Source organism: Hoplias malabaricus, chromosome 14 (genome assembly GCF_029633855.1).
Source record: "Hoplias malabaricus isolate fHopMal1 chromosome 14, fHopMal1.hap1, whole genome shotgun sequence".
Taxonomy (NCBI): domain Eukaryota; kingdom Metazoa; phylum Chordata; class Actinopteri; order Characiformes; family Erythrinidae; genus Hoplias; species Hoplias malabaricus.
Genome location: NC_089813.1, coordinates 26,738,838 through 26,762,176, shown reverse-complemented (window position 1 = coordinate 26,762,176; position 23,339 = coordinate 26,738,838). Strand labels below are relative to the sequence as shown.

The following is a 23,339-nucleotide window of genomic DNA, read 5'->3' as shown; positions in this document are numbered from 1 at the left end:
CTTCAGCCTCATGCAGCTGTGCGAAGATTTTATTTTTCAATCGGTGGTGTGGCTGTGCGCTGGTGATAGATTTAAAAGAAAATTTACAAGAAACACCACTAAATTTAAGCAAGAAGCTTCCGAATAGGAAGCTGCATTCAGTCTCATTCTGACCTTAAGCCGTTTTGCTGCAAGTCGTTTTTTCAGTCAAATTCTTGCCTTTTTCTCCCTCATGGACAACAGCTTTTCATACTTCACACAAGCTCCTCGTGGTTTATCAGCTGAAATGATTTTGAACAAATGTAGCTGATGCAAACCACATGCATTAAGAGAGCATGATAGAGCGCCCTGTTTATAAAATCACTTCCTGCCCTCCATCTGCAGTTCATGCAGTGACATGACTTCATTTACAAACAACCTATTAAATCATTGCCAAATCCACCTATTATCTAGGACTCCCAACATGGGATGGTGAGGCCAGGCACATGTTTCGTTCATGATATGTGGAGTTAAAGGGAACATCTATGACTGTGGGCAATCGCACTTCTCTCTGGTTGAGGGGTAAAGTGACTATTGTTTATATGTGGATAAGTTTAACAAGTATGTACATTTTTATTCACTGTTTGAATTACCACAGAAACTTATTTGTAGCTCATTTGTTTAGTTTTGTAGCAATTTCTGTAACACACATAGCCGTCTCCCAAATTTGGAAACATTTCCACCTTAAGTGATCCGAAACTGCAAAAATAAGTCAATATTTTCCACCTGTGGAGCAGGAATAGAGCAATATCCTCATTTCAGTTTATGCTTTTCAATGTTTGGATTTCTCTTTATTGTCTAAAAAATAAGTGTAATTTTGATTACAATCGTGAACTAAGCCTTTAACTCCTGCATGTTTTCAAAGTGCTGTTAACAGAACATCAATCAACACACTTGGAGAAGAACACTGTCTGATGCTAATGTCATGACTAATGTCATGCTGAGAGATGGAAGGAAAGGTAGGGGCATCCTACCCACTTTAATAGTGAATCTATGAACTGAAAAAATAAGGCTTTATAGGTCCTTTGTATTTTTCATATTGAATCTTAAAGTTTAAAGTTCAGTATGAGAAAGACCACTTAAATTACAAATGATGCACTTGACCACCTTAATATAGGGGGGAAATATTATTTGGCCTGTCAGAAAAGGGTTCAGGGAGGCCTGAAAGAGATTTTCCATGCTGGTGTAGGAAGGTGCCCATCCCTACATACGAACAGACAGATAGATAGAGGGACAAACAGACAGACAGACATAGGGACAGAGGGAGGCTTTAGCAGGGGCTCGAGGAAAGCAGCAGAAAGACTATCCGCTGCATTAACCTTCGTCAGGCCCACGAGAGCTCTTTCTGCACTCCTCTTTCAGCAGGACCCAGGGGAGAGTAACCGTGAGCTCGGCCCATTCTCCGGGAGAACTTTGATTCGCGATTAGGTTCCTGAGGGCCGTGAGGGGGCGGGGGGAACCAGCCCCGTGCGGGACAATGGCTGGCCCTGGCCTGGATACAGGCCCCTTTTGTTAGCCGTGCCATTTTGTTTCTCGCCCCTGTCTCTCTGGCAGAGCACAGCATTCGCATCACATGCTCTTCCCCAAAGTGCACACTTTTAGAGTGGGGCGGTAGGAGTTGTGTGTGTGTGTGTGTGTGTGTGTGTTGGGGGGTTAGCTGTAGACTGAGTGTCTGAGCATCAGGGGGTAAGAGGGAGCAAAGAGCAGTAGCACATCTTTACCCGCCGAGCTCCAGAAATGTTGGATTAGTGCGTTTGGCACCGTCTAAAGACAGCTACAAGTGGTTTTGCCACATTGCACTGTCAAACAATGCTGAGGCACCTTGTTGGCACACTCTATTTTATTTTACTAAGGGTGTTCCAGAAAGGGCTCTTTGGATCGATGCCACACGGACAGTACCAATGTTTTTTTAAGAACCTTACAAGTGTCAGTTTGAAGAAGCTTTATTAAGTTTAAAGTGTGTACACAGACAGTGTTTAAAACAAGCAAAGTGGCAAAAAATGCTATATTTAGTGCATACACCCTTTTCATTTTAAAAGAAGAATTAGATTAATTTTCAAGGCAGTCACGCAATAATTTAAGGAACAAACCCAGTGTATTTATTTACATTTTTGTTACTCCCTTGTCTTCTTTTCTGTCTATTTCCTTTTCATTTCAAATCAGTATCTTGACAACTACAAATACATTCAGACCCATAGCAGTGAGTTAACTCCTCACAGTGGAAATATAAACAGAATGCCTTACAGTTTTTTCAGCTCTGCAGTGAGAGTGGAGCTTGATTTCTCCTGTCTCTCAAAACTTTAAGAAACTAAAGGGGTCTAAAGGCGTTTTCTCAGTGTTTGCAAATCTTCTTAAATTTGCCCTTAAATACACTTGGTTCCCATGTTTCATATCAAAATCACCAGAGAAGTCTTCATGAGGCCACATTTGAAAAAAAAAAGAGATCATGTGACCCTAAAGCTGAAAATTCAAAATCAGATTTTTTAAATGTTCAAAGTACGATTTTAAGTGTCCATTGGTCAGTTTCACAAAATAATTTAGACAGACACATGAGGCAAATGAGGTAGGAGGCAGATGACATCGATCTTGTGAATCATAACCTCATAAAAGAAGGATGCAAGTCACATACGAACTCGTGCATATTCAGGTAATGTGTTGACTGTATTCCTACACTGTATTATCAAAAACATTAATAAACACATCCTTGCAAAAACTATTTGATGAGCAGACCCATTCACTGATTCCAGGGTGTAAAATACTGTTAATCTTTTTTTGACTGTTTAGTGACCTACCATGTTTTACTGTAATGAGTTCCATTTTCTGTATGTCTGCCTCCTTAGTCCATATTAGAGTATTGTGGATTTTTTTTTTTGATTTTTTTTATATACTTATGGAAGCCCATTTCTACCACATAAAATAATTTTTAAAAAGGCATGTATTTTATTTTTCATTAATATGTAAGTTGCTATGTCAATATTTCAAGATACTATCTCATTGTTTTGAGACAGTATCTCACTTTAGATAATAAGTCAATATATTGAGATAATATACAATCACAATATATTGACTTAGTATCTCACAATATTGAGATAGCAAATTGCATATTAATGAAAAATAAAAACTGGTGCCTTTTTTGTATTATTTTATGTGGCAGAAACAGGCTTCCATATATACTTGATTATCCGGTTCATTATAATAACTTGTGCTAAGTGGCAGTTCTGGCTTGAAATGTTAAAGATTAAAAGTAAAATAATTTCAGTTTGTAACAATGTGTAAAACTGTAACAATTCAAAAATCGTGGGATCTAAATAAGGCATTATGAGGACACCAGCCTCTTCCTGGTGCCGGGACCGGACGACTTAAGTTCACTTCAGTTTACCCGACATTTGTCTGGCATTTGAAGGGAAATCTGCTGCATCTGCGGAGATAGGGCCCAGAAAAGAATGGAGTGTTTAAGGCATTTCGGATTTCGTTTCACAATGTCTGGGATCTTAGCTTTCACAGACTGCTGAATAAAAATGAGAAAGAGTTCAGTTTAACCTACAGAGCAGGAGTGTGTCCAGGAAAGAAAAGATGGGGAGGGGGGGTTAAAAGAAAGAAACAAAGAGGGGGAGAGGAGAGGGAAAAGAGAGAAAGATAGAGGGTGAAAAGAGAGAGGAAGACAGGAGAAGAGAGAGAGGAAGTGTGTGTGTGGGGGGGGGGGGCAGGACAAGAGAGTGTGAGATCAGGAGGAGGGCAGAAAGAGGGAGAGAGAGAAACAGGGAAACACAGAGAGAGAAAGAGAGAGAGAGAGACTCTGACTGTAAGTGATTGACAGGTGCAGTGAGGCAGCACTGATCTGTGAAGGACCCCTCTGGAGATGGAGGATGTGGATTGAGCTCAATGATGTGACAACAAGAGATGTAGAAATTAACCTGAGAGGAGAGGAAGATAAGCAGGGTGCGGGAAACTCTTAAAAACTTCTTAGATCTTCTCATTAATGCATAAAATAAAACAGAGAGAGAGAGAGAGAGAGAGAGAGAGAGAGAGAGAGAGAGAGAGAGAGATCTTAGAATTATGTTAGAATTATGCTCTAGTTCCTTTGCTAAATCAAACAGATTTCTTCCATCACAAAGTTTTGACATGGAAGAAAATCAAATAAAAAGGAGGAAAAAAAGGAAAAACAGGGAAAATGCTGGAAAAGAAAATGAGAGATTAAAATGAAGAAAAGAAGAAAAGATGAAAACAACAGACAAAAAGAAAAAAACAAGTAAAGAAAGTAAAAAATAAATTAAGTAGGAGACAAATAAAGACAAATTGATAAAAAAGAATGAATGAAAGATGAAAGAATAGTAGAAATATGGTAAGAAAATATTAAAAAAAATAAAAAGGATGAAAGTCAGAAGTGCAGTGTGAATGAGAGTGGACGGGGTGAAAGGTTTTTACACTGCTGGAGCCAAGTGGAGAAAATAACTTCAGTGCTCCTTTGTATTATCAAGTGATTCAACTTAACAGAGTTCATTCACACCTTTAAATAGCTCTTTTATACAATGTGAGCTAAAAAAGTTATATAAAAACAGATATAGTTTCACTGCTGAAACTGAGCCCTCTGAGCTCAATAAAATCATATGTGGGGAGCGAGAGAGAGAGAGAGAGAGAGAGAGAGGTGGCTGGCTTGTTAACTAATTACTCAAATTTCTGTGAAGGTATGTGGTAAGGAAGCAATGCTGTGTGTATGTGTGTGTATGTGTGTGTGTGTGTGTGTGTGTGTGTGTGTGTGTGTTTTGTGGTTTCCTCTTATTTAGAGGGTTTTGTATGTTAAGAACAGCCACAGGCACTGACCACCCCCCACCCCGACCCCCTTTCTTGCGACTCTTCAGTGGACTCTAGTTACTGTTGTAGTCCTCTCATATGGCTGACTCATCATTCAGCTCATAGTCTTATTTCTTCCAATTTGTGACAAAAACTGTATCAGTTTCTTTGATATTATAAATCAGACTTGAATATGTGTTTATAATCATGCATTCCTGAAACAGGTTAGTAACTCACTCACATACATACTCACTTTTAACTAAATTCTCCACAAGGGGTGATATTTAATGCTTTGCATCAATGCCACTATGGCCTTGTTCACACTACAAAGTGGGTCAATGAATCTGTTTCATGAATCCGAATTTTAGATTGAGTGTCCAAATTGCAAGTTTCAAGTGACCAGATTTGATCTGTATGTTCAGACTGTAGTCACATCTGTACACCTAGCCACTATTGTTATAATCTTGGGCAATTTCCAGTCACAGTACTGAATCATTTAGGTGCAGACAACACAGACAGCGAAGGAGCATTGACATACAACATTCATTCGTTCATTCATTCATTATCTGTAACCGCTTATCCAGTTCAGGTTCACGGTGGGTCCAGAGCCTACCTGGAATCATTGGGTGCAAGGCGGGAATACACCCTGGAGGGGGCGCCAGTCCTTCACAGGGCAACGCAGACACAAACACACACACTTTTGAGTCGCCAATCAACCTACCAACGTGTGTTTTTGGACTGTGGGAGGAAACTGAAGCACCCAGAGGATACCCATGTGGACACGGGAAAACACACCAACTCACAGACAGTCACCCGGAGCGGGAATCGAACACACAACCTCCAGGCTCCTGGAGCTGTGTGACTGCGACACTACCTGCTGCGCCATCATGCCGCCACATACAACAGAATATTGTTTTTAAATAAATTTATACAAAATACAAATTTATACAGAGTTAAATGCGGGTGTGGCACGGTGGCGCAGCAGGTAGTGTCGCAGTCACACAGCTCCGGGTGACTGTCTGTGAGGAGTTGGTGTGTTCTCCCCGTGTCCGCGTGGGTTTCCTCCGGGTGCTCCTGTTTCCTCCCACAGTCCAAAAACACACGTTGGTAGGTGGATTGGCGACTCAAAAGTGTCCGTAGGTGTGAGTGAATGTGTGTGTGTCTGTGTTGCCCTGTGAAGGACTGGCGCCCCCTCTAGGGTGTATTCCCGCCTTGCGCCCAATGATTCCAGGTAGGCTCTGGACCCACCGCGACCCTGAATTGGATAAGCGCTTACAGATAATGAATGAATGAAGAGTTAAATCTGACCAAGTAATTTGATTTGATTTATATCCCTGATATAGAGCATAGCAGCACTGAGATTTTCAAATCTACATACATCATTCCCAAAGAGTGTGTTCTTTAACTTTTTAATAAACAGAATCACACAAGGGAGTGCTTTCACTGGGGTTCTACAGCATCAGCAGCTACTCTGGCCTTTGGCTGAGGTTTAAACTGTTATACAGATTAATGTACATAATACAGTGGCTGACAGGTGGTAATGTAGACCTACACACACTAGCAATCTAGTGCACAAGACAATGTTTAGTGTTGCTTGGCAACAGTCCAGTTGCAGTCCTGCTGCAGGGCTATTTGTTGGAGTGGAGCAAAATAAATTGTTCAATAACAAAGAAATAATAATCTGCTCTAGCTTAATTTTGGAAACAAATAAATGTTTGTAGAACTGTTGTATAAATCAATAACTCACTTGAGGGCGTGGTAGTACACAAGATATCAGCATGACATATTATTGTCTGTTCTCAGCCTGCAGCTTCCTGCCTACAACCAAATAAGATTGTCATGCAGCATCTGAAACAAAATTATTTAGGGGGACTTCCAAAATTTCATTGTTTAAGAATTAAGTAAAACAATTCAGGGTGGTTTAATGTGAAAGCTCCATTTTAGGGAAATTAGTGAATCTGAATTGTTGTATTAATGGTGATAGGAACCAGACATCTGAACTGATTCATAATTCTAAACTCTACCTCACCTAAAACTGTTACATTAAATGTCCCAGAGCTTCACAACTCAGTGATGAGGAGCTTTACTTTTAGCAGGTGCTTGGAATTGACCAGGTGACCGTGCCGGTGCTCCAGAACATCCTAATGCACTGGGGTTGTGGGTTCACACCCCACCTCAGGTCATTGTCTGTGAGGACTAATATTTTATTATTTTCTGCATCTATGCAGTTTCTCTCTGAGTCCATAGGTGTGAGTGTATGAGTTACTGATGAGCATGATGCTATGTGATGGACTGGTGCCCTGTCCAGGTGGTTCCTGCCTCACGCCCAGTGATTCAGGGTAGGCTCTGGACCCACCACCACCCTGAACAAGATGAAGCAGCTATAGAAAATAAATGAATTAATTTCTCTATGTTCTCAAGCCTATACTTGTACTATGACTGATTTACTGGTGCTATGTATACAGTAAAATCATGTACAAAATCATTTTTAGAATCTTTTATTTATCATCCTGGAGTACAACCATTTAACCGGGAAGGGAACTCTTTCACAGCGCAGTTTAATGAAGGAAGTTCAATAGCAGTGACTCAGCTTGCAGTAATTGATGCCGCCACATAGTACCTAATAACTAGGTGTTTATGCAACTGGCCACGAGTGTTTGTCTCCCAACACACGTGACTCCTCTGTGTATTGTAGTGACCTGGGGCCAGTGTCTCCTATGCTAATTTCAACCTTTACCAATGTAATGGAAACCTCCCAAATGACCTCAGAGCAGTGCCATCAACATCTACCTAAATGCTGCCATCTCAGAACTTTTAAATACACTGGTTTTACTGTGTTTTGCTAATTAGGAATCAACTTACATTAGGTACACTGAAACTTAGATGCACCGTACAAACTTTGTTGCTTTGTTGTAAAATCAGTTGTTACAGCTTTGTCCTCTCAATACAAATGTTTACTTAAAAAAAATTGTCAGTGACAAATAAACATCAGCTCTCACTGAAGCAATTAGGCCCCCACATTCATTAGTTCTTTTATATTGATCATGAGCATCTAAAATGACAGAAGGTGATATTTCTGAGATCTGAGATAATCTACTGGCAGAGGAGAGTCTAAATGAGTTTAAACGAGTTTCAAACACTAGAGATCAATATATAATTAATATTAAAATATATTAATGGGACACATACCAATGGTGCAAGACCTGGTAAACCACTACAAGCCTCCCCATCAGATAAACAGTTCTGCAAGAAAAAAAAAAGAAAAGAAAAGTAGAACTAAGGCAAATCTTTGATTAATGCTGTCTTCGAGCCTTGGGTCATTTTCTGTAGTTAATGTTATCAGCTTGTTTGATAAATTAAACAATTAATTATCTTCACTAATCATTTGTATAAAAAATATGTGAAGGTATGGTTCTTGCACAATATTATATAGGAATTTCATGTATCTTCTATTTCCTTTCATGGCCTGACGCTGTTCGATTGTACTTTTCTGCACTCAGTTGTGAGATATAACAATCTTAGATGCAGTGTCATGCTTTTCTGCCGAGGCTTCAGCTCCAGCAGTTAAACAGCATGTTATCATATAATAACTTAATAGGCTAAATTGCTCTGCATAAAAAGGTCATTGAACTCAGTCAAACTCCTCAAATTGCTGTTTAGGGGTTGGGGGCTGGGGTGGGACAGGTGAACCTTGGGGGAAATTGAAAGTGGGCTCAGACATGTACCCCTAATTGGGAGAGAGGGGAGGAGGGTGGGTGTGTAGAGGGATGGGAGGGGGGCACTGTTGTCTCTGTGCTGGGAGGAAAGTGATACCCTTGTCTTTCTCAGCCTGCCCCACTCCCCTCTGCTCCACCCACGAGATACCTGAGAGTGGGGGTCTCAAGGGAACTGCACCAGGGGAGGCTTTCAGCAGTCCTGAAAGGGAGACAGAATAAACCAGGAGAGAGAGAGAGAGAGAGAGAGAGAGAGAGAGAGAGAGAGAGAGAGGGGAGAGAACTCCTGACAATATACAGTATCCCTCCCCAGAGTGGGGCTAGCAGGTGAAATATTATCTGCCCAGTCACTGTACAATGAGGGCAGGAGTCTTTAATAGGCGCAGGGCCTTCACAGGTGAGTGGGTGGGACAGGCACTTCTCTCCAATCCTGTCGGAGTTAAATGAGTTCAAGGCTCTGAGCAGTGAGAGCTCAGAGCCTGTGAGCGTCTGCAGCATCTGTGTTTTCCTGAGAAGAGAGAAATACAGGAATCACTGGAATAGAGTGGGGAAAAACGTGAAATGTTGCTTCTCTTTTTATCCCACACTGATCCACTAAATAAGTGAGAAACATATGTATAAACACTCATCAGACATCAGCATCTGGAGATCATCTGACTTATAATCTAACATTGCTATGTAACATCCTAAAACTGGAGACTGTTCCAAAACACCCACAGAAACCAGCAAGCTTAGTCAAGTGTCGTGGACTAGAAATGTAATAATGTTGAAGTCTAATAGCAATTTGAAGTGGCATCACTGTAGTTTGCAGGATTGATAGCCAGATAATTGAATGTATATAGCATTTTTAATATTTCACCTGCTAAGCAACCTCATAATTCCAAGGATCAAGTGACACTGGGGGTAAAATGTGCATAGTACAAGACGTATCAGGTTTGGAACTTTTTTTGTTTATCACAGGGTGTGATGGCGCCAGTTCCTGAAAGTGTTTTCATTTTTCTCATAGAGTAAATCAGCATTCTGTAAACATGAGATGGTGAATGCACAGTACTTTTCAGTTCATTTTCAGTTCAGTTGATGTCACTGCTGCACAGTCAAGGTAGAATGTTAACTTCAAGTATGAAACATTAATTTTGTGGAACTATAGATGTTTTTAAGTGGGAAGCACTTCATTGACCTGGCTTGTAACTCACATCCTTTCTCACTGAATTCAGTGCATTGCATCAGTGATATTATGTGAAAATGTTAAGTATCATAGTAGGGAAAGGCATTAATGCCATTTAAAATACTAGTTAGACAGACAGAAGACACCCAGATAAGAGAATATGTGTCGTGATCAATATTTAAGCCTTGAAATGTGTTTGTGTGCTTTCTCTATGACAGAGTCAAGGAGTATTTTCATTGTTAATGAGTACAAAATGTTTGCAAGCTTGAGGTTCAGGTCTGTAACTGACTAATTACTACTTTTGTTGGTCTTTGTTAACACCTACCTTTTGTTAGACTTATTTTAACAAAATAAGAACTTATGGATAGCATTGAATATAAATCGGGAACCACATTTCATTCTTTAAACTAGCGTACAGGAGCTATAATTTTGAAAACAAACTTCTTTGCAGCTCAGCTAGCAGTAGAGTACTCTCAATATATCAATACAGCACTTTAGCTATAGCTTCACCTACAACAACAGCCTGCACTGACTTGCTGACTCTACACCATCAGAGACCTCTACATCTACTTCAAAACTACCATCTCCCTTTTCTATTATTTGACAGGCATCTACAGTTTATTTTACAAATTACACTTTTTTTATATGTCGTATGTTAAAGTGGAATTTTCAGAGTAGAATAGAATTCTGGGTAGTAACCTTTTACAAAATCTGACTGCAGATCATGGATGTTAGGGTTCAGATTTCACAGCAAAATATAAAAATATATTCTAATTTAAGAAACATTGTAATTTACTGTAAAATTACAGAAGCCATATAGAGAGAATGATATATGTTTTTTTCCTAACACTGCTAAGATAAATAATTTTAAATAAGTTTCCCTTTTTAATCTTTTGCATGGTAGTGCATGTGGGTGTATATTGTCATTTAATCCTTCTTTTTTCTCTGCTGTCCTTGTCACTGGTCCTTTTCAACACAAAGTGGCGCCCATGTCTGAGGTGTTAGTCTGGGAAAAGCATCTCCACAAGGAGTGACCCTCGGCTCCTCAGCTACATGACCAGTGCTCAGCACTCACACCTATGAAGGGGTGCAGCGTGCCGGATGTAACCCCAGCCTCGGGGAAGCCACCAAAAAAGTAAATACCCCTACAGTCAAGGTGTTTCCTATACATATACACACACATCCATATCCTCACAAAGAATGTAACTGATGCTCAGAGGCCATTGAGCACCATTATAATTGGCCTCCCCATTGTGTGCCTTGTGAATGGGATGGTTATCCAAGAAGCCTCATGTTGGTCTAGGTACATTTGCTTTGAACATTTCACAGACACAAAAGGGTAGCCGGAGAATGCACAAAGATGAGAGGAGTTGGTCGTGCCCTTTCAGTTTTCTTTTGACACCGTGAAGAAAGACAAGTGGACAATGAGGTCTAATAAGGCGTTCATTCTCCTTTATCACATTGTATCCTTAAGCCGGAGGCTAATATTTACAGTACAATAAAAGGCTTTGTTGGTCAAAGTCTTGAATCATAATAGTTTTTTCATAGCTGCCTTTAACAGAATGATTTCTACATTGATGCAGCCTTTGCACAATTCCTGTTTTCTATCACTTGTTAAGAGGGCTTTATTGTTCGCTCACACAAGCAGAGAGAATCCTCACGCCTGGTCTTGGGCCAGTTATGAACGTTGTGTGATTTCAAAGAAAAACATGAGTTATGCATGGTGAATAATAAGGACAGGCACAGAGTTATCTGTCCTGCACTGATATGCATCACTGGGGGGATGCAGACTGCCGTTCACAGGAGCTTATGCATTATTCATTGCATTTATTCATCGTCTCGCATGACATTTTCTATTATTTTGGAGACTTGCTCTGATAATGATCTGTCTAAAAAGGCACCCGAGCTTCTTCTTTTTTTCAACCTCTGTGGTGCACCCACAGGTGTGTGTAGGGAGGGGGCAGTGAGGTTCCTCATGCTGCCTGCCATTAAAATTTTATACAGCCTCCTAAAGTTGAGATCCAAATAGTCATTTCGCAGCTGGTGCACCATGGTTACAGACTGGATGTGTGGATATCTCAGAGTAAGATGGAGATAGACGTCTTGTCTCTTCTGTGGTCCCTGTTATACTCTGTGTGTTTTCTCCTCTCACTCTCCCTTTCTCTCTCTCTCTCTCTCTCTCTCTCTCTCTGCTTGTTGCACCATCTCACAGCAGATGGAAAGTACGGCCTAGTTTTAGCTTTTGTTCCCCTAAGTCCCCAGAGAGTCCGAGCCCTTTTTTCGGCCTCCTACTCTCCTTATCTCATATGAACTTCAGGGATGTTGCTTTGCAACTAGACAAACGAGAAGAGTGATTGTACAATTGCGTCCACATTCCCTGACTAAAGAGTGCAAATTCTGACACTTCCGCCCAACATAACAGAATTAAGTTAAACAAAACATTAAGGTTAATTTTTAATTTTTAAAAAATTAAGGTTACAAGTGTGTATTCTGTAATGAATTGTTAATGTAAAGATCCAACTGTTGAAAATATACATTTATATGTCAAGGAAGAAAATAAAACATACACTAGTCAAAAATTCAGAGGGCACATGTTAAATTGTCTTAATAGTACTAAAAGTATGTCCTGTATACAGTAGCAAACACTTTTGCTTAGCCCCATGTTTAAACAATAATATAAAGAAAAATATATTTATGAAAAGAGTCATGCAGTTTTCTGACTTAGAAACTTTTAGCCATGCAGGTAACCATTGTTGCTTTCAGTACACAGTGAGCATGGAACGACTAGACACATCTAATTATAGAACCAACCTAGCCTGACCTACGTTTGTGCATATAAAAACACTTTCATTCACCCAGATTCCATATAACTATATACTTTTAGTCATCAAGTGTGATTTTAAGCTGGCAATTTCATCCTTTTGTCCACATGACCAAAAAAAGAGACTCTTGGAGAGACATTTTAAGGGTTTGCTGACTGTTGTTATCACCTGTATGTGTAGGTGTAACGTTTCGCGCATGCGCAGTGCAGACAGTCGGTTTGTTTATGTTATTCTCCAACGCCCCACGCTGAATATTTAATGAGAGTGAAACCTCAGCGCGCGCCAGCCTCGCAGCTGTTATTACTACTCCGCTATTACAACACACAGAGCACGTGGAGGGCAACGAGGACCATTTGTTTCGGTTAAAACACGGAAATAAGACCCAGAGGTGTCTGAACCGTTTAAAATAATAATAATAATAATAATAATAATACTACTACTACTACTAATAATAATAATAATAATAAACAAGTATAACCTAGTTTGAAATAATTCCGCAAATATTACGTATAATATTTTTTTATCAAACAATAATCTGAAAAAAATAACAGTAGGTTAAAATAAAGTGTGTTATTGTGAAATAAATAAAGAGTATAAAGTATCAAAATAAAAAAGTAACATAAATTGAAACGAAGCGGGAATAATTATTGTGATTTTTTGTGATTTGTTGAATCTAAAGAATAAATCACATTAAATATACACAGATATGTTTAGTGAATTTCGTAGGGAATACTTGTTTTGGAAAGTTTAAAAATAGACTAATTTTAAGCGAACATACACAAAAAGCTTCAAATCAACAGACTGCGTTGGTAAGGTCTTGAAATAACGTACTGTGGATCTTCAGTCTGTTTTCTGCGTGAGGTGTAGCGGGACGGTGTTGTGGATTTTGTGGTGCGGAAATGTGAGCTGATCAGTGGTTGGAGGGTCGCAGTTCTGAGCGTCGTGCAGATGGCCGCGCTCCTGCATTAGATAAAGGTATATGGATAAAAGCTGTAAATAATTGAAGATGGAGAGCGGTTTCATGATATTGTCTTTTATTCTCCATGTTAATCTGGAGAGGGATCGCCGAGCCAGAGCGCAGATGATTGGCTGAGAGGAGGGACACAGCGCTGTACTCATCAATAATTTGTGGCCTTTTCCAGTGAAGGCTTTTGGAAACATGAGACGGGAAAAAAACTTTGGAAAATTACACGGCAGGTAGAAAAAACAAAACAAAAACAAAACAGGAACAAGTGAAATTGTGTCAACAGTTTGAAAATAAACTGAGAGGGGACAAAACAACTAACCTAGCGAAATAACAGCAGGAACAACGTCATAATAATACAATATAGAAAATTAAAATAAAAAGAACCCCTTTTTGTCCCAAAATCCACGCAAATTTATTCTGGTCTTACCATCGCTGTGAGAATTAAATGTAAATTAATAGACGTTCACTCAGAAAACTTCAATAAAATAAAAATAAAATAATAGTGCATAAAGATTGCCGTTTGGTTACTGGGGATGTGTTTATGGTTAGGTGTTGGTGCAGGTAGCAGATTCATAGTGTTAGAGGACTTAAGTGATTCAGATGTCATTGGAAGTCCTCACAAGTATAGTGAGACTAACGTGTTTGTGTGTGCTTGTGTGACAGAGAGAAGGCGCGTGTGTGGCTCGCTCTCGCTGTTCGGGTCCTGAGGGAGCGCTGCGCGAGCGGCGTGTTCGGGCGGCTCGCGCGCTCGCCAGCTGCCAGCGCGTGCTGAGGCGAGGACACCCAACACCCCGCACGCCCGCCACGGACACACACACCCACACACACACGTTACAGGCGTACAGTTTGTGATATTCTCTTTTTTGCCTAGAATAAAAGTCTTGTTTGATTTACATATCAGGTCATCTTACGCAATCAGTATTCGAAAAAAAATGGGAACTAAAAGTGAGTATAGCCTACATTATGATACAACAAACTTTAATGAACATAACAATAAAAACTGCTATATTAAATCGGACTAATGAACAAATTATTTACATATAAATGCAAATACAAATATGAGCGTATTTTCTTGTACCATTTCTCTAAACTATACATTTCTAATCGTTCGCTTTTAGTTATTAGTTATTTAGTTTTAAATTATTAATCTAATTTTAATTAATACTATTGTTTTCAAGGTGTATATAAACGAATTAACCCACAGGTTTTATGTAACGCTTACAGCATCTTTATTCTGATTTAAAGCTAATGTTGAAAGAATTTTCAACTCCTCGCAAAAGTCTCTGTTTTAGGCATTCTTTCAAACTAGTTTCTTTAGCTTTGGGAGGTAAAGAACTACCAGGATTCAGATGCATAAAAAATGCAGAATTTAGTTTTTCTATTTTTAATCCCTCAATTCCACCTATGTAGTCAGAATACAATTATATCTGTCGTATAATGCCTATTAAATTTTTCATATTTGCATATCAACTTTATATGTCTTTTATGTAACTTTTGTGGAATGAAATGTCTCAGTTCATCAGAATCAACACTGAGCCCACCACAGTAACACTGATACAGACCTAGTAATCTATTCAGATTTTGAGATATTTTGAGATATAAATCATATTAAAAAATGAGGAACGATAATTTTTTTGTGTATATTTTATTCCAAAGTCAAAACATAAATTGTGTGGCAAATTCTCTAATTTCCAACATAAAATAACAAAAATACATGTAAGACAAAAGGGAATAAATAAATCACGTAAGCAGAAGCCAAAAACAAACAACTTTGCAATGAAATCCAGTATTCAAAAGCAACGAATTTACAAAACATCTAATGGCTCCTATTAAATATCTTCATCAAATTGGCATTACTAGGCTACAGTAAAAACAAAAACAACAAAATCGTCCCATTACAAAAAGCATGTTCCTCAAGCCTATGGCCTGTGTTTAAAGTGCAAGTAAACTTTAGAAGTCGCAGAATCTTTAGAGAGCTCAGAAACAAATCATCATCATCATCATCATCATCATCAGTAATCATATTCTGTGGAACTGTCGGTTTTATGGAAGACAGACAGTATTTGTATGACATTAGAGCCCAATGGCACTGCTGCGCGATGGCGTGTGGGGTTTGTATTTTTTGGATATTTTTTGTCAGTGTCTTGGAAAGTCATAAAATATATTTTCTGTTGGCGAAAGAGTCTTTGATAAAACAATTACTTAAAAAAGGTAAAAAGTGTAAAACAGTCACGCGGATAGTTGAAGCGGCTTCGTTGAAACTGAACGAAGCGAGCGGCGTTTTGTTGTTTGCCACCCGTATTCCGGCCGCCATGTTGAGGCGCAGTCATCTGGACACAGGGCCGATTCACAGAGCGAAGGGCGGCGCTTGTTTCAATACGGGTGGAAACAAAAACGGCGCGTTTTCTCAAACTCTGAACCCTACGTTTGACACGAAAAATACATGACAGTCTCTTTCTATTTTGAGCTTTCACTTTTTAGCATCGGCTGCAGCTCTACAGACCAACCTCTGTTTGGGCAGAGCATCCCCATGCTAGCGAGCATCTTAAGTTAGCCAGAGAGTAGTGTCGTGAGACAAGTCTCATTAATGTGGGGTATCCCGTTCCATAGACAAAACAGTATAATTTTCAAGGAATTTCTACTAAATGCAGAGTCTGTCTGAATACTTAGGCTTATCTCACTTTGAAGAACATGTTTAATAGAACTCCAAGGGGTTCTGTATTGTTACGAGTTAAACATTTGTTGGTTCTCTTTAGAATTATTTTTGGTGGGAGTGCATCTAGCGTTGCTAAATCCCCATCTTGTGTTTGTTTTTATAACAGTAATACGAGCTGCCTCATCAACACGTAACTCTCGAGTCAGTTGGCTGACATAGCCCTCTATTGCCCAGGCTCTCACCTACATGAAACGTCTTAAATATTTATCTTAAGTAAACTGAGTAAGCGATACATTTAACGCTGTAAATTTAACGATGTACATTTTGTAACTGTCAGGAAATTACAGTCGTGTACGCTACAGAATTGTCGGTGTCTGTTCAAATAACGTGTTGATTTTCTAGGTGAATATTAATACGCAGCCAAACATAGAACAGATTTCTGCGCATGTTAATGAGCTTTTACTGTTTCTGAAACGTTGAAATGAGGCCTGTGCAAGTTATGGCCCATTTACCTGTTTCCCCGTTAAACTCAGCACATAAATAAAAATATACTAAATTTTGCAGAATAATGCTCTCCGTAGGCAAAGCGCTTATTTTCACTTATAAAATCAACAAAAACATGTTATATTCCAGGGGCTATTGCCCAACAGGATTTCTCCGGTAACCAAAGGAAACATGTCCAATAGAACATAAGCTTAATAATATCCCTATTTGACAGTTCTCAACTTTGTAGCTTAAGTTATGTGGCCAACTGAGAAATGAGAAATCCTGCTTTGTGGGACAGCCCCCAGAAGTGTTCAAACTTTTCAGAGTATTGAAACTTGGGTTCTCAGTTTACATTTACGGATTGTTTCAGTTCTCACTGACATCTACGCAGCTCACTTAAGTTTTAAGCGAAAGTCCTAAGGCCATAATTCATTCTTAATCTGCTTTTTTTTCTTTTTTCTTTTTTTTTTTTTTTTTTGCTGAATGCCCACTTGCAGCTGGACATTACATTGTTTTTTTTCAGTGTCTTGATTTTTGGAGTCTCTTGCTTTTCTTCAGAAAGCTCCGTGTCCGAGTGCCCGCAGCTCGCTGAGCTCGTCTTCGCTGGGCAGTTCCGCGTGCGCTTCGTCTGAGTCGCTGAAGTGAGAGCGCGGGGACAGCTCTCCGTCGCTACGGCCTGCGCGCGCCTCCTCTTCGTGCCCACGCGTCCCGGGAATCGGCGAGGCGCCGGGCGCGCGCAGCAGGTCCGCGAGCGCGCTGATGTAGATCTGCGCCATCTGCAGAGTCTCGTACTTGGAGAGCTTCTTGTCGTTGTCCAGCGCCGGGATGACGCTCCGCAGCTCGTCAAAAGCATGGTTGAGGCCGTGCATGCGCCGACGCTCCCGCGCATTCGCCGCGATTCGCCGCTGTTTCTGCACCGTCGCGCTGCTGCCTCCACTACTGTGGCTACTGCTTGCTTTTGGCCGCGGGTGGGCGGCGCGTGGCGCGGTTGCGGGTGTGCGCACGGGCGCGGGGTCGAGCCAGACGCGCGCCTCGGCGGCGTACGGGAGCGCGCATGCATCTGTGTCCGACCCGTCCGGGTTCATTCCGACCCCTGCACTCAAACGAGTCCCAAAAGTCCAACGCTCGTGCGTGTCTGGCTGGAGTTTGTGGCGTATGTGCGTATGCACGCGTGTGAGAGAGAGGGGCGCGTGCGTCTCTTTTTCTCGCACCTGCCGCTCGCGCTTTACTGGATTTCTTTGCTGGTGTCTCAAGGCGCGCGGCCGGTTTAAAAGCGGCACGCGCCTGCGAGCCCCCCTCCTCGAGTCGGTCGCGTGGCGCTTTGACCAATAAGAGCGCGCGGGGTTGGCGCGTGTGGGCGGCCAATCAGAAGGCGAGAGGCGAGCTCGAGTAAAGAAAGTGCGTTTGTAAAAAAGAAACGGTTTAAGCAAAACACCAAGGGGTGTATCACACGCGCGCGCAAAGGAATGCGTGCAAAGGTGTGTGTGTGTGTGTGTGTGTGTGTGTGTAAAAGAGAGGAGGGGAAAAAAAGAGTGTGTGTCACTTTAGGGTGTGTAAGTCTGCAGAAACAACTTTTTTTTCTAAACAGATTTAAAAAACATTAATCTGCCCTTTGTACACGTTCAAATTTGAAGAAAAGTCTTTCTAAAAATGATTCTACATAAAACAAAAGAGAAATCATTTACCTTTATTTCATTTTAACTTTTAATATGTATACAAAAATAAAAAAATACCCACCACAAAACAGCAAAAATATAAAATAATTTTATTAAAATTATTTAATGATGCATTAAAAAACAAAATGGAATATTTATATCTATATAAATATAAATGAATATATATATTTACTTCACCATGAAGATATATGCTCACCAAGAACAACACACAATGATGTATTCTAATGGTAAACAAAACTGAATATGGTGTAGTTGTGAGGGTAGAGAGTGGAGGTCAGTGTGGTGTCGTTGTGAGGGTGGAGCAGTGGAGGTGAGTGTGGTATAGTTGTCAGTGTGGAACAGTGGAGGTAAATATGGTGTAGTTGTGAGGGTGGAGAAGTGGAGGTGAGTTTGGTGTAGTTGTGAACATGGAGCAGTGAACATTAATTTGGTGTAGTTGTGAGGGTGGAGCAGTGGAGGTCAGTGTGGTGTAGTTGTGAGTGTGGAACTGTGAAGGTTAGTGTAGTGTAGTTGTGAGGGTGGATCAGTGGAGGTCAGTGTGGTGTAGTTGTGAGGGTGGAGCAATGGAGGTGAATATGGTGTAGTTGTGATGGTGCAGCAGTGGAGGCCAGTGTGGTGTAGTTGTGAGGGTGGAGCAGTGAAGGTGAATGTGGTGTAGTTTTGAGGGTGGAGCAGTGGATGTGAGTGTGGTGTAGTTTTGAGTGTGGAACTGTGAATGTGAGTGTGGTGTAGTTGTGAAGATGGAGCAGTGAAGGTGAACATGGTGTAGTTGTGAGGGTGGAGCAGTGGATGTCAGTGTGGTGTAGTTGTGAGGGTGGAGCAGTGGCAGTGAGTATGGTGTAGTTGTGAAGGTGGAACTGTGCAGGTGAATATGGTGTAGTTGTGAGGGTAGAGAGTGGAGGTGAGTGTGGTGTCGTTGTGAGGGTGGAGCAGTGGAGGTGAGTGTGGTGTAGTTGTCAGAGTGGAACAGTGGAGGTAAATATGGTGTAGTTGTGAGGGTGGAGCAGTGGAGGTGAGTTTGGTGGAGTTGTGAACATGGAGCAGTGAACGTTAATTTGGTGTAGTTGTGAGGGTGGAGCAGTGGATGTCAGTGTGGTGTAGTTGTGAGGGTGGAGCAGTGGCAGTGAGTATGGTGTAGTTGTGAAGGTGGAACTGTGCAGGTGAATATGGTGTAGTTGTGAGGGTAGAGAGTGGAGGTGAGTGTGGTGTCGTTGTGAGGGTGGAGCAGTGGAGGTGAGTGTGGTGTAGTTGTCAGAGTGGAACAGTGGAGGTAAATATGGTGTAGTTGTGAGGGTGGAGCAGTGGAGGTGAGTTTGGTGGAGTTGTGAACATGGAGCAGTGAACGTTAATTTGGTGTAGTTGTGAGGGTGGAGCAGTGGATGTCAGTGTGGTGTAGTTGTGAGGGTGGAGCAGTGGCAGTGAGTATGGTGTAGTTGTGAAGGTGGAACTGTGGAGGTGAATATGGTGTAGTTGTGAGGGTAGAGAGTGGAGGTGAGTGTGGTGTCGTTGTGAGGGTGGAGCAGTGGAGGTGAGTGTGGTGTAGTTGTCAGGGTGGAACAGTGGAGGTAAATATGGTGTAGTTGTGAGAGTGGAGCAGTGGAGGCCAGTGTGGTGTAGTTGTGAGAGTGGAGCAGTGGAGGCCAGTGTGGTGTAGTTGTGAGGGTGGAGCAGTGGAGGTGAGTGTGGTGTAGTTGTCAGGGTGGAACAGTGGAGGTAAATATGGTGTAGTTGTGAGAGTGGAGCAGTGGAGGCCAGTGTGGTGTAGTTGTGAGAGTGGAGCAGTGGAGGCCAGTGTGGTGTAGTTGTGAGGGTGGAGCAGTGGAGGCCAGTGTGGTGTAGTTGTGAGGATGGAGCATTGGAGGTCAGTGTGGTGTAGTTGCGAGTGTGGAACTGTGAAGGTTAGTGTAGTGTAGTTGTGAGGGTGGAGCGATGGAGGCCAGTGTGGTGTAGTTGTGAGGGTGGAGCAGTGAAGGTGAATGTTGTGTAGTTGTGAGGGTGGAGCAGTGGAGGTCAGTGTGATGTAGTTGTGAGAGTGCAACAGTTGCGGTGAGTGTGGTGTAGTTGTGAGGTTGGAGCAGTGGAGGTCAGTGTGGTGTAGTTGTGAGAGTGGAGCAGTGGAGGTCAGTGTGGTGTAGTTGTCAGGGTGGAACTGTGGAGGTGAATGTGGTGTAGTTGTGAGGGTGGAGCAGTGGATGTCAGTGTGGTGTAGTTGTGAGGGTGGAGCAGTGGAGGCCAGTGTGGTGTAGTTGTGAGGGTGGAGCAGTGGAGGCCAGTGTGGTGTAGTTGTGAGGGTGGAGCAGTGGCAGTGAGTGTAGTGTAGTTGTGAGGGTGGAGCAGTGGAGGTCATTGTGGTGTAGTTGTGAGAGTGGAGCAGTGGAGGCCAGTGTGGTGTAGTTGTGAGAGTGGAGCAGTGGAGGCCAGTGTGGTGTAGTTGTGAGAGTGGAGCAGTGGAGGCCAGTGTGGTGTAGTTGTGAGAGTGGAGCAGTGGAGGCCAGTGTGGTGTAGTTGTGAGAGTGGAGCAGTGGAGGCCAGTGTGGTGTAGTTGTGAGGGTGGAACAGTGGAGGTCAGTGTGGTGTAGTTGTGAGAGTGGAGCAGTGGAGGCCAGTGTGGTGTAGTTGTGAGGGTGGAACAGTGGAGGCCAGTGTGGTGTAGTTGTGAGAGTGGAGCAGTGGAGGCCAGTGCGGTGTAGTTGTGAGAGTGGAGCAGTGGAGGCCAGTGTGGTGTAGTTGTGAGGGTGGAGCAGTGGAGGCCAGTGTGGTGTAGTTGTGAGGGTGGAACAGTGTAGTTGTGAGGGTGGAGCAGTGGAGGCCAGTGTGGTGTAGTTGTGAGAGTGGAGCAGTGGAGGCCAGTGTGGTGTAGTTGTGAGAGTGGAGCAGTGGAGGCCAGTGTGGTGTAGTTGTGAGGGTGGAGCAGTGGAGGCCAGTGCGGTGTAGTTGTGAGGGTGGAGCAGTGGAGGCCAGTGCGGTGTAGTTATGAGAGTGGAGCAGTGGCAGTGAGTGTGGTGTAGTTGTGAGGGTGGAGCAGTGGAGGCCAGTGTGGTGTAGTTGTGAGGGTGGAGCAGTGGAGGCCAGTGTGGTGTAGTTGTGAGAGTGGAGCAGTGGAGGCCAGTGCGGTGTAGTTGTGAGAGTGGAGCAGTGGCAGTGAGTGCGGTGTAGTTGTGAGGGTGGAGCAGTGGAGGCCAGTGTGGTGTAGTTGTGAGGGTGGAGCAGTGGAGGCCAGTGTGGTGTAGTTGTGAGAGTGGAGCAGTGGAGGCCAGTGTGGTGTAGTTGTGAGGGTGGAGCAGTGGAGGCCAGTGTGGTGTAGTTGTGAGGGTGGAGCAGTGGAGGCCAGTGTGGTGTAGTTGTGAGAGTGGAGCAGTGGAGGCCAGTGTGGTGTAGTTGTGAGAGTGGAGCAGTGGAGGCCAGTGTGGTGTAGTTGTGAGAGTGGAGCAGTGGAGGCCAGTGTGGTGTAGTTGTGAGAGTGGAGCAGTGGAGGCCAGTGCGGTGTAGTTGTGAGAGTGGAGCAGTGGCAGTGAGTGCGGTGTAGTTGTGAGGGTGGAGCAGTGGAGGCCAGTGTGGTGTAGTTGTGAGGGTGGAGCAGTGGAGGCCAGTGTGGTGTAGTTGTGAGAGTGGAGCAGTGGAGGCCAGTGTGGTGTAGTTGTGAGGGTGGAGCAGTGGAGGCCAGTGTGGTGTAGTTGTGAGGGTGGAGCAGTGGAGGCCAGTGTGGTGTAGTTGTGAGAGTGGAGCAGTGGAGGCCAGTGTGGTGTAGTTGTGAGGGTGGAGCAGTGGAGGCCAGTGTGGTGTAGTTGTGAGTGTGGAGCAGTGGAGGCCAGTGTGGTGTAGTTGTGAGGGTGGAGCAGTGGAGGCCAGTGTGGTGTAGTTGTGAGAGTGGAGCAGTGGAGGCCAGTGCGGTGTAGTTGTGAGAGTGGAGCAGTGGCAGTGAGTGCGGTGTAGTTGTGAGGGTGGAGCAGTGGAGGCCAGTGTGGTGTAGTTGTGAGGGTGGAGCAGTGGAGGCCAGTGTGGTGTAGTTGTGAGGGTGGAGCAGTGGAGGCCAGTGTGGTGTAGTTGTGAGGGTGGAGCAGTGGAGGCCAGTGTGGTGTAGTTGTGAGGGTGGAACAGTGGAGGCCAGTGTGGTGTAGTTGTGAGGGTGGAACAGTGTTATAGCAACGTGGCGCCTGAGCGCAGCCTCTCCTGAGCCTCCTGCAGTCAGAGACTGCGCGCCGCAGTTTTGTCCTAAAGCAAACAACAGGTTGGATATTGTTGCTGTCCTTTATTAAAGTGTCCCGGACACAAAGGCCACTCTCTGTTCGTTTGGACACGCCCCCTGAGCTTTCAGAAAACGACACACAGCGAATCACCGCGGGGTTCAGAACACTGCCGCTGCCCTCCTGTCTCCTAGGAAACACACGGAGCGTCAGAGAGGGCACATGACGTTAACAAACAAACAAATGTAATAATAATAATAATAATATGGTAATAATTATAGATATATTCATACATTAGATGCTTTCAGTAGTCTGTGTTTATATAACAGCTTACCGCACTGAACTGGACTGAAACGTCTCTGCTTGTGTGACTGTGGCAAGAGAACAGAGCAGAGAATACACTCAGCCCTTCGAGGCTCAGAGGCGACATCCAGTGGACACTTGGAGCTCTTACTGTGGTGCAGAAAGTCATATGGGAAATTGTTCATATCCTTGGTTCAGGAACACGCTTTGCTGATCTTCTAGATAAAATGACTAACTCACTTTCTACAGAGAACACCTACATTTGCTAAATTTTATGTATTTATTTATTTATTATACATTTCAAACAGAAATTGTGTACTGAATGTAAAAAGAAAATAACATATTTAAGACTGTTTCTGTAAAGGTCGTTTCAACTGGAAAAGTTCTCAAAATACCTGGGAAATCTATAGTTATCCTATCAATGACAAAACAATTTTTCATCAACATAAATAAAAAAAACTATGTTTGTTACACTGATTGTGAGAGTGGTGTTTTCTTTTTCTTTTTAAGCACACTCCACATATATTCATATCTGCACACCGCTCCAAGAACTTGGCC

General features: G+C 42.6%; 1 protein-coding gene across 1 annotated transcript; it reads right to left on the bottom strand.

Moving 5' to 3' along the window:
• Positions 1–17,172: 17,172 nt before the first annotated feature.
• atoh1a (atonal bHLH transcription factor 1a) lies at positions 17,173–17,756 on the bottom strand. Its single transcript, XM_066643253.1, has one exon. It carries the CDS (start codon positions 17,701–17,703, stop codon positions 17,173–17,175), a length of 531 nt encoding a protein of 176 aa, XP_066499350.1. The 5' UTR covers positions 17,704–17,756.
• Between the last annotated feature and the right edge of the window lie 5,583 nt (positions 17,757–23,339).